The 12,472-nt window shown below is 42.4% G+C and overlaps 1 protein-coding gene across 3 annotated transcripts in view; it reads right to left on the bottom strand.

Moving 5' to 3' along the window:
* rfwd3 (ring finger and WD repeat domain 3) overlaps positions 1–12,472 on the bottom strand; it is a 29,272-nt gene that overhangs the window by 1,083 nt on the left and 15,717 nt on the right. For all 3 annotated transcript variants that reach the window (XM_082159654.1, XM_082159655.1, XM_082159656.1), the window contains exons 8-12: positions 11,192–11,408; positions 10,033–10,183; positions 7,374–7,550; positions 5,952–6,166; positions 4,977–5,194 (exon numbers count right to left, since the gene is read on the bottom strand). In XM_082159654.1, coding sequence (XP_082015780.1) covers positions 4,977–5,194; positions 5,952–6,166; positions 7,374–7,550; positions 10,033–10,183; positions 11,192–11,408 — 978 coding nt within the window. The remainder of the gene's footprint in view (positions 1–4,976; positions 5,195–5,951; positions 6,167–7,373; positions 7,551–10,032; positions 10,184–11,191; positions 11,409–12,472) is intronic.

The raw sequence follows: 12,472 nt of genomic DNA, 5'->3' as shown, positions 1-12,472 counted from the left end.
CAGCACTGACTCACACGACTGCGTCTGCCTCGCCTGAAGTCATTTATATATAAAATATTACATACAGAGGCTTCTCCTGCAGCAACTGTGATATTCAGCAGCAGTTTATCAGGAAGTGACGAGTTTGTCTTCGGCTCACTGGATGGAAACGCTGCTTTATTCGCAAATATTTTATGTGATATTCCCATTTTGCGCACAAGTTGTGTGATAAAAAGGTTGCACTTCCCTTTTATTCTTGTATTCCGTGGTGGAAACAAGCTTCCATGCATGCAGTGTGTGCCGCGTCACCAAGGAAACACTGAACGAGAGGAAAGGCCGTTCACACCAAGGACGATCACTATAAAGATAACGATAAAGTTATAATGTAAACTAAATATAAACTATAATGATATGAGGAACGATAACGTTGGGATCACTATCAGAACGATTTTTTCCAGCTGTCGAACGATAAAACACTGACAGCCAATCAGAATCCGCTCGAATTTAAAGGGCTTGTGCATTTAAAATGCAGACGACATCGTGGAGAAGTTAATCGCCGAGCTCCAGAAAAATGAGGGCTGAACTATTAAATCGCACTTTCTATGTAATCGCACTTAAATCGAGATGGCTTATCGAGATTTTAAAATCGCAAAGGCTGCGATTATTTGTTATGCGCAGCTTGTCATTGATGATCGGCTCTGTAAACGCTGAGTCACTTATAATGTGCATAAGGACAGTTGAGCTCCTCCTTCTCTGAGATGATGAGCTTCTTACACAGAATAAGGCAGTCGTGTGTTTATTAGTCATGTTTAATCAAAGCGTTTCAATCTTCTGTTTATTCAGCTACAGCGATAGGGATTTCCTGGTATGATGCGCATTATTGTACTTCAGCGGCGGGGCATATTTATCGTGTTTGCATGAGAGCGCCCTCTGGTGTTCAGATGGGGCAGTATTTACTACCGATCAGCCGCACTCCACTGACAAGCTGCATAAGATAATCGCAGCCTTTGCCAAATCGCGTGCGGTTTTATTGCGATTAATCGTTCAGCCCTAAGAAAAATCCAGCACTGTTTGACAAGACAAACCCCCTTTTCAAGGACAAGTTAAAAAAAATGGATATATGGAGCAATCGGTCGTACCCTTGGAATAAATGGTGAGAAGTTTAAACGATGAGATCATGCAGGCTAGCAAAGAGTGGAACAAAATTACCTCAGGTATTCAGCGCTAGTTTCGATTGTATGGCTTCCTTTGAAGTTGCAGTGAAAAGGGTGTTGTATATACATATATATATATATATATAAATAAAGGTGTTGAGGCGATGTTGTTATTACACTATTGACTTCGTCAGCTAGACTCACGGTTAGATTAGATGGATTACACTAGACTAGCGAGACTCACGGTTAGATTAGATGGATTACACTAGACTAGCGAGACTCACGGTTAGATTAGATGGATTACACTAGACTAGCGAGACTCACTGTTAGAGTAGATGGATTACACTAGACTAGCGAGACTCACGGTTAGATTAGATGGATTACACTAGACTAGCGAGACTCGCTGTGTAGATGCGCTGGATTACACTAGACTAGCGAGACTCACGGTTAGATTAGATGGATTACACTAGACTAGCGAGACTCACGGTTAGAGTAGATGGATTACACTAGACTAGCGAGACTCACGGTTAGATTAGATGGATTACACTAGACTAGCGAGACTCACGGTTAGATTAGATGGATTACACTAGACTAGCGAGACTCACGGTTAGATTAGATGGATTACACTAGACTAGTGAGACTCACGGTTAGATTAGATGGATTACACTAGACTAGCGAGACTCACGGTTAGATTAGATGGATTACACTAGACTAGCGAGACTCACTGTTAGATTAGATGGATTACACTAGACTAGCGAGACTCACGGTTAGATTAGATGGATTACACTAGACTAGCGAGACTCACTGTTAGAGTAGATGGATTACACTAGACTAGCGAGACTCACGGTTAGATTAGATGGATTACACTAGACTAGCGAGACTCACGGTTAGATTAGATGGATTACACTAGACTAGCGAGACTCACGGTTAGATTAGATGGATAACACTAGACTAGCGAGACTCACGGTTAGATTAGATGGATTACACTAGACTAGCGAGACTCACGGTTAGAGTAGATGGATTACACTAGACTAGCGAGACTCACGGTTAGATTAGATGGATTACACTAGACTAGCGAGACTCACGGTTAGATTAGATGGATTACACTAGACTAGCGAGACTCACGGTTAGATTAGATGGATTACACTAGACTAGCGAGACTCACGGTTAGATTAGATGGATTACACTAGACTAGCTAGACTCACGGTTAGAGTAGATGGATTACACTAGACTAGCGAGACTCACGGTTAGATTAGATGGATTACACTAGACTAGCGAGACTCGCTGTGTAGATGGATTACACTAGACTAGCGAGACTCACGGTTAGATTAGATGGATTACACTAGACTAGCGAGACTCACTGTGTAGATGCGCTGGATTACACTAGACTAGCGAGACTCACGGTTAGAGTAGATGGATTACACTAGACTAGCGAGACTCACTGTGTAGATGCGCTGGATTACACTAGACTAGCGAGACTCACGGTTAGATTAGATGGATTACACTAGACTAGCGAGACTCTGTGTAGATGCGCTGGATTACACTAGACTAGCGAGACTCACGGTTAGATTAGATGGATTACACTAGACTAGCGAGACTCACGGTTAGAGTAGATGGATTACACTAGACTAGCGAGACTCACGGTTAGATTAGATGGATTACACTAGACTAGCGAGACTCACGGTTAGATTAGATGGATAACACTAGACTAGCGAGACTCACGGTTAGATTAGATGGATTACACTAGACTAGCGAGACTCACGGTTAGAGTAGATGGATTACACTAGACTAGCGAGACTCACGGTTAGATTAGATGGATTACACTAGACTAGCGAGACTCGCTGTGTAGATGCGCTGGATTACACTAGACTAGCGAGACTCACGGTTAGATTAGATGGATTACACTAGACTAGCGAGACTCACTGTGTAGATGCGCTGGATTACACTAGACTAGCGAGACTCACGGTTAGAGTAGATGGATTACACTAGACTAGCGAGACTCACTGTGTAGATGCGCTGGATTACACTAGACTAGCGAGACTCACGGTTAGATTAGATGGATTACACTAGACTAGCGAGACTCACGGTTAGAGTAGATGGATTACACTAGACTAGCGAGACTCACGGTTAGATTAGATGGATTACACTAGACTAGCGAGACTCGCTGTGTAGATGCGCTGATTACACTAGACTAGCGAGACTCACGGTTAGATTAGATGGATTACACTAGACTAGCGAGACTCACGGTTAGAGTAGATGGATTACACTAGACTAGCGAGACTCACGGTTAGAGTAGATGGATTACACTAGACTAGCGAGACTCACTGTGTAGATGCGCTCGGAGCGGAGAATGCTGAGGACCTCTGCTGGTAGAAGACGAGTAAATGCAACAAACTGATATCGATTCATTCGAAAGTATGAATAACGATTGTCTTCAAAAGACGACAACTCTGTAATCAGAGTGACGGATTCAGGGCTTGAATTTCGGCGCGGGATTGCGGGTATTGCGCATAATTTTTATAATTCCTGCAGGTCTCCCACTTATAATGCGGGAAATTCCCGCAAACATTGATTCACTTTAGCCTGTAGGTTGTATTAGTAAATTAATCCACACAGATTATAAAATCAGATCAGTCATTTTAAAACTGTCTGCGAGACGCAATTTCTCAAACAGCGTGAGTGATTCAGCGTTGCAGCGTCTTCTATCAGCTCGTTAAGAGCTGCAGGCGATAATACACTCTCACGTTTCGGGAGTCGGGATAGACGGAGTTGTCACTTGCATAATCGGGCCAGCATTGCATCATGAGTAACTAAAGTTTACCATTTGCACGTCTTTTTAAGTCTTACTAGTTTAAGCATTCACGCGATTTTAAACTCTTCGGCACTTGCGCGCTGTCTGAGAGATGTTTCTCTGCACACATACATAGAGTAAAGCCGCCTGTCTTATTTTTCGTGGATTATATCGTTTTAACAGTCAAAAACATGCAAATATTATGTAAATTTCGGTCTTGGTGAGTGTCCTCTAAACACAGTCGGTTATGTCTTAAGCATAAATCGCACGTGACCGTATAATGAACACAGGATCCGTGCACTAGCTCTTAAAGGGACAGCAGCCATATGTGTCTGTCATTAATTTGGTTGTCAAAACAACAAAACATAGCTTTCATTTTAAGGAATCAGGATTAATAGCCTATGTATTTAATTTAGTCAGGACTAAAATACTACCCAGTGTTATTTTACATTTGATTACTTTATTCAGTCTCTGTAGTATTTCTGAATGCTAGTGTTAGACCTAAGCAAAAACTTTACTCTTTATTTCTCTTTATTTGTATCTTTATTCTATTGTATTTATTTGTGCTACTTTTTTCAATTGAATTCAAAGATTGAAATCAAGTTTCCTTGTGTTGTGTAAATTCTTAAGAACAAAATTACCCCATTGTAAAAATGCAATGAGTGAGCATACATTTAGGCGAGATAAATGTAATTTTAAAAAAAAGTCTAAACTCCCCCCTCAAATTAAAAAATCCCCCCCCCCATAAGAATCACCTAAGGGGGGATTTCCCCCCCATTTTCCAAAATGAAATTCAGGCCCTGGGATTCTCCCGACAACTCTCGTGTTTTAAGGATCTCGTGTTTGATGTTTGTGTGTAACGTAAAGGAGCAGCAGGACATCCATTTTTGCTACTTTGAAACCGCAGGGCAGACGTGCGCGTGCTTAGAATAAAAAGACCGTTATCATTCGTCGGTGTAGACGTGAATATAGTTATAGTTATGGTTATAGTTATGGTTGTGGTTGTTGGTGTGAACGGGCCGTAAGGACGGTGCTGAAGAGCGGGTCCTCACCATGGTGGAGTTGCTAGCCTCGTCTCCGGCACACACTAGCGTGGCGCCCTGTCCCGCCGGGCTCCGGAACACACGGTTCTTGGTGAGCAGTTTGCAGGAGGAGCCGGCACTGAAGGTCTGCACGGGCGAGCAGGAGCACACGGGTGTGTGAGTGCTGTCGGTCTGAGGTGTGCGGCTCAGCTCCATCAGGACACAGCGCAGAGACGGGTGTGTACGACCTGCACGACACAACACACACGCTGTAAAGATGCAACCAATCACAGGATCACACAGATAATCAGGGCTTTTTTTAGAAAGTCCCCCAGTGGTGAAAATCCAGCTTTTAAATGTTGTTTATGTGTCTATGTAGTGTTTTAATACGCTTTAAGAAAAACCAAGTGTAAATTCACTTTGAATTCACTTATGAATACTCCAAATTCATAAGTCGACACCATTGCTGAGTATTTTCTGCTTAAAGTCACCGTTGATAATTCAGTTGTTTGATAATCAGGATTTGTTGATCACCAAAATGACATATTTAAGTGTTTTTTCCTTGAAAAAAAGTCTTCATGCCTTAAAATATCTTGAATGTAACACGACACCCTTGCCTCATTTAGTATGCGTGGTTCTATGAATATGCAAATGAGCCCCGCCTCCACTCACTCCCTCAGCTCAGAGATCCACTGGTTGACGATCACACGTTGATCTGATTGGTTACAAGGTAGTTTGTGACGTCAGAAACACCAGCGATTTCCAAGTGTGTTTTTGAGACTGTCTTTGGTTCACTGCAGTTTTAAGGAGGAAATACTCAGCAATGCTGTCGACTTATGAATTTACACATGGTTTGTCTTAAGTGAAGTGAATTTACAAGGGGAAAAAACATTTAAATATGTCATTTTTGGTGATGAAAGATGAGTTTTAACATCTATACAAGCAGCCATGTCTTTCCTCCTCAGCCCTGGTTCAGAGGTGTGTGTTGTTGGAGTGGTTCAGTACCTGGCCTGTACGTGACGAGGCAGTGTCGGCTCTCCGGCTCCACCTGGATGTCGGTGCAGTTCCCGGACTCCAGAGGCAGGATGTGAGGTGTGTATGAGGTTCCCTCCGCGTGCTCCCAGAAGCAGCCGCCCTCCAGCGAGCCGGCGATCAGCCCTCCGCAGGGGAACGAGCTCGAGGCGGAGCGGGGGATATACGACAGGGACACCACCGGACAACTGCACACACACACACACAACCAGATCAACACAGGGACACCACCGGACAACTGCACACACACAACCAGATCAACACAGGGACACCACTGGACAACTGCACACACACACACAATTTTTCCAATTCCGATTCTTTTCGATTCCTAATTTCGATTCAAGCTAGATAAGATACCATAGAAAAACTAGCCTAACTGATATAAATTTCAAGCATTATTAAAAGGCAGGTAAACAGTCTAAAAATTAGCAATCGCAAAAAAAGTTACAACTGACCAAATATATGATTGAAATAAAGTGTTTTAAGATTTTCAGGAACAGAAACTGTAATCAAATGTAAAATAACACTGCACTTTATAAGTCAAATATACATTACAAATATAGTTGCAAGTTATTTAGTCAAGAACGAGTGTGTTATTATAGACCTTCTGTAGCCCCGCCCCTTTTCAGCTCTGCACTCGTTGTCTTTTGACTTCTGGTCTGTATTTTCACAGCGATTTTGCGTGTTTATGAATGAGTGGCTCGTTTTAAAATCTTCCCGGTCGACTGACATTTGTAAAGACATCTGCTTTAAACTTTACAGTCCTCATGATAACTTTCGTTAACTTTACATTAAAGGAGCCGTATGTAAGATCGTGGCCAAAACTGGTACTGCAATCACTTTCAAATTAGAGCAGTGTATAGAGCAGTTCGTGATTGGTAGATAGGTGGAGGGTGGAGCTTCAGGCCAAAACACAACATGACAACATCAACATCAGTTGAGGGCTGCAACTTCACTTCTAAATGATAATATCCTGGCCGGACTACTGTTGTCAGTGATATAAGGATTTTAAATGAACATGATTTCTTAATGTCTAGTGACATATCAGGGCCATTTTATGATTAATTGAAATACATTTCTTACATACGGTTCCTTTAAGTAAATCCACTTCAAAAGCTAATTACTCCTGGACAGCATCATAGAAATATACAGAGCGACCGCAAAAACGGAAGTTAAAAGACAATATTCTAAAGATTCTCTGGCGCATAAGGTCTATTCTCTGGCGCATAAGAGCTGCCCGATATAGAGTCGTCTCGCGCTTGCATGGCTTAAAGTCATTGAAATGCTCACAAAGGAAATTCTTATTTTATAACAAGTATTCGATTCCAGAATTGGAACTGATTTTCGATTCCCAGCCCTGGACAGGTAACGCTACAGTTCCCCAGATGAGCTGACCTGGACCGCAGCGGCGCCAGCTCCTGCACGTGAGTGCTCGTGTCCCGCGTGTCGTACACCAGCACAGAGCCGTTGCTCAGGCCGGCGTAGATGTAGTTGTTGTTGTCCTGGCACCAGCAGCAGCTCCACACAGGTCTGCCCGTGTTGTAGGCCTGGACCACGGTGTTCGTCAGCAAGCTGTGGAGAAACATCTGCGTTAACTTCACTGAGGAGAGCGGCAGGAACATGTACTGGAACACTGGGCGATAGGGCAAAAATAATAAAGATGCAAACTACAAATAACAGGGCAAATACAGTATAATATACAGCTGAAATACACAGTGCATGAATACTTTCAGCTACAGTGGCTGTGTTTACTGTAACAGTGGCACTCGAGGAAGAAATCGAACAAACAAATGTAAAATTAAAACGTCACTGTATGAATTAAAATAAACAGATTCTTTATTCCGTCAACCACAGGGAGGGATTGTCTCTTGTCTTTTGTTGTTTGATTGACATTAATAAGTTTATTAGGCCGATTAGAACGACTATGTCACGTGAGCGATTGCTGCGTTAATAAACACGTGATGTGAATGTACGATCGCGTATGTTGGGATGCGGCGCCGCGCCAGAACTGGGCATTCAATGACTCACTCATAAAGTCCTGACTCGTTTCATTACTGGATGAATCAGCGTTTTTGATCAAATCTCTTGAATGAATGATTCAATGACGAACACATTATTCTAACAGTCTCTTGTCGCCACCTACTGGTGTAATGATGTCATCGATACAATATTTATTTGAAGCATCAAGTTTCTTTCTAAAGGTGATTTGCTCTGTTTTGATCACTACCGTAGACATCAGTGTTTATATCTGAACTATACACTTATCCCAGAACTTCTGTGGTAAAACTTCTGCGGTAGCCGTTTCATGTTATACTACAGGGCCGTTGAATGCTTGAATCTGATTGGTTGAAGAACGTTCTAAGGTGTGCATTATTTTCAGGGAAACGCACGGCTAAAGTAGTTCCAGGCAGGTCTTGACCGCATTACAGTTCCATATCACTTCGCGTAGTCAACTGTAATAACGGAAAATAGGATACAATTCATAACAAGAAAAAACATTTAGCCCCATGCGCTTGATCTGCAATTTTCAATGTCTAGCTTCACAATCAATGGAAACATGCAGTTTAATTTGAATAAATAAAGTATATAGTCCTATATAATCAATAGAAAATTAAACTGAATATAGGCTAAATGGATATAGTCCTGCAGCACGGATTTTTATTGCAGATAATTTAACAAATAAATAATTATTGATAGGCCTACTTGTTAAAAGGGCTTTGTGTTTCATTTATTTGGCTAGTCTACTGTCATCTGTCAAAAATAGAAAAGAAAAAAAAAAGAATGAACGAATTAATTAAAACGAATTGAATTAATAAATAAAAAATAATAATGACGCACATGCTTTTCTGTCTCATTATTGCAACATCTCTCTCTAATAACTGCATTAATAACTGCATAAAGCCGGGAACACACTTTAAGGCCGGTTATGAATGTAATTTGATACTTATGACTGATCATGTCCAAACGCGTGTTCAGCGCGTTCAGTCTGTGTTCAAAGTCGGTGTTTAAAATCTGCTGCAGTCGATGAAACAGTCAGAGAATGGGTCAGCTAGTCGTGTGTCCCCAGCATTAGTCTGCTATCAGCGGCTCAAACCTCCGTTACTAACTCTGAAATTACGTTTTGGAATTAGCAACGGAGGCATGGGATTAGATGCGTAAGAAATTAGTCCTACATACAAGAGCGTTTTAATGACAAAAACTTTACAAACGTCTTGAAATACATAATCTGAACAATGTTTCGAGGTGTGGTAACTGTAGTATAAGCGGAATAATTGACTTCAGGCCGTTGAATTATTAGAAAAATAATGCACACCCGAGGTGTAACGGCCACTCCGCTTCGCGTCGTGACCGCATTACCACCTCGGGTGTGCATTATTTTTCTAATAATTCAACGGCCTGTCGTCAATTATTCCTTACATAATGTCTCTCTCTGGATCAGAACGAGTCAAAGGTTTAATAGACAGAAGAATAACTGTCATTTAGGACTGAGGTCGAGTGAGTGTTTGTTCGTTTGCTCTGACAGAAATAGCTCCTCAACCCCTGAAAGAAAACTCACTGGATCCACACGATTCATCACTTCTTTTCTGTTTAAAACTGTGAATTAACAGAAAAGCTGCGTTTTGCATCCTTGGCTTTGATTAGATGATGTGTACTGTAAACACTTCAGCTTTTCTCATCGTTTTCTTCATATGCAAAGCATAGTCAAGTTTAACAAATGGTTTTACAATTGATGGGTTTTTCTGATTTTATACAGTACAAACAAAGACTGTAAAAACACTGAAGCTCTGGCCACAGAGAATATGGATGATTAAGAAAAAAACTCAGCAAATTTTTCTTAATCATCTCAGCGAAAAAAGCGATTTTACCTGATTGCTCCATAAAAGCAACTATCAATGGCAATTAATGGGAAAAACTTTATTCCCCGCCATATGTTTGATATGCCATTTCATTATAGTGGCTGATCCTCAGTGCGCTGTGCTGTCTCGTAGCAGAACGTGCCATGAAGGCAGTGTGTGTGTGTGTGTGTGTGTGTGTGTGTGTGTGTGTCCCTCACCTGGTGAGCTTGATGGTGCTGTCGAAGGCTGCTGACAGGAGTAAGCTGTCCTGCTGTTGGCTGAAGGCCAGGCCTCGGATCTGCTTGCTGTGGATGGGGATGTACTGACTCGACTTCAGAGTCGCAGTGCTGATCATCTTCACCCCGAAGCCTGAGGGAGAAACAGCCAATCACTGTGACACGAGCCCTGCAGAACTAACTCAGTGTGTGTAGCGGCTCGGACTCTCAGCGCAGCGCCGCTGCAAAATCTTCACATGATCAGTAATATCACGACATTCACTTACACACTTAAAAACACTGAGATATGACGACCGCCGGCGCTGCTAATGCGGTGGCTCTGAATCCACTTGTTGACAAGAAAGGAGGAAAGAGACATATGGAAATATTTTCGATTAGGCTAATGTCACGTTGCCATAGGAGGCCGTTCACATCACGTAATTTAAAATGTAGACGCGGCAAGCACGCTCATAATAGAAGCGACCCGGCGCGCTCGTTTTTCCAGGCGTGACTCTCTGTTCATGGTTGCATAGCAACGACAGACGCCACGGGAGAGCAAGCGCTTGTGGAAAGGAGAAAGCAGTACGAACTGCGAAATTGGTACCGGGAACCGTGGATTTTTACAGAATATAAATTTTTCAGCGAAAAAAAATATTTCAATTAATTTTTTTTTTCACCTTTATGTTATTATGACAGCATCTGGTCACGTGCATGCGTGTCAGCATTAATGCCCAGACTCTCTTAGCGTGTGTATGTGTGTAGCGGCTCAGACTCTCACCTGGCAGCAGTGTGGCGTGTGTGTGACGGCTCAGACTCTCACCTGGCAGCAGTGTGGCGTGTGTGTGACGGCTCAGACTCTCACCTGGCAGCAGTGTGGCGTGTGTGTGTGTGTGAGACGGCTCAGACTCTCACCTGGCAGCAGTGTGGCGTGTGTGTGTGTGTGACGGCTCAGACTCTCACCTGGCAGCAGTGTGGCGTGTGTGTGTGTGTGAGACGGCTCAGACTCTCACCTGGCAGCAGTGTGGCGTGTGTGTGTGTGTGACGGCTCAGACTCTCACCTGGCAGCAGTGTGGCGTGTGTGTGTGTAGCGGCTCAGACTCTCACCTGGCAGCAGTGTGGCGTGTGTGTGTGTGTGTGTGTGTGTGACGGCTCAGACTCTCACCTGGCAGCAGTGTGGCGTGTGTGGAGGGCTGTGACGCCAGCAGACACCCGAGGGGCTCGCAGTAGGACAGGACTCGACTGCTCCCGGTCTGAGACACCAGCAGAGCCTTGGAGAACACGTAATGTCCCGCGCTGGACGAGTCCTGCCTCTGGGAGGAGGAGAGAGATGAGCCCTGAGACGAGCCCAACGACACCTGAGCTTTCCACCGCCTCAACTCCTGCACAGAACACACACAGATCAGGACTCACACACACAGATCAGGACTCACACACACAGATCAGGACTCACACACACAGATCAGGACTCACACACACAGATCAGGACTCACACACACAGATCAGGACTCACAGGACTCACACACACAGATCAGGACTCACACACACAGATCAGGACTCACACACACAGATCAGGACTCACACACACAGATCAGGACTCACACACCGTACAGATGATGAAGATCATAACGGGAGCCTCTCGTTTGTCGGCAATAAATATAATTAAATCATGTATTATATATATCGGCCACCCAACTGTATCCAGATCAGGTTCAGGTAACCACAGGTGTTAGAGGAAGAGCTTAATTTTTTTCTTTTCTTTTTTGCAAACAGTGAAAGTTAATAAGGTGCATCATTTGGTTTTTGGACCCCACTGACTTTCATTTTATGGAACACATTTTTAATTTTTTATTAAAATATCTTCTTTTTTTTATGTTCATTTCACCCCAGAAATTTATATTGCTAAAATGTGATTATACCATTTTTAATTCTGCTTTCTAAAAATTGGTTAGACATCATAAGACTAATAAATTTTCTTCTAATAAAAGTGTTAATTTTAACAGGAACATGATGATCCCCACATTTTGAACGTGTTTTTTAATTTTATTCTGAAATGTGCCTGGACTTGTATAAAGTGATTAACGTCAAACACACAATCTGTGTTAAATGAGAGCCCAGGTTCATTAGTACAGCTCATTTCCCACACGGATTCACCTTAAATTAATTTAGGCTTACCGTATATACCGGTAAGAAATGATATTTACAGTATAATGAATGCCAATATATTTACTGCTTGTTTCAGGCTTATATTTTTCAATCTTGTTCGATTATGAATACTGTTCAATTGAGAAGATTTGCTGTGGAGTGAAGGGAACTAAAATGTTTGATGTTTGTAATCGTTTGATTTTATTTACCAGTATTTTAATCATATAATGTCACTTATACACAGATATGATTTATCTATTTTTTTCTTTCTACAATACAGTTTTGAGTTGGTGCAACACAG

This window comes from Leuciscus leuciscus (genome assembly GCF_965113295.1).
Source record: "Leuciscus leuciscus genome assembly, chromosome: 25".
NCBI classification, from domain to species: Eukaryota; Metazoa; Chordata; class Actinopteri; order Cypriniformes; family Leuciscidae; genus Leuciscus; species Leuciscus leuciscus.
This window is presented reverse-complemented; position numbering and strand designations above follow the sequence as displayed.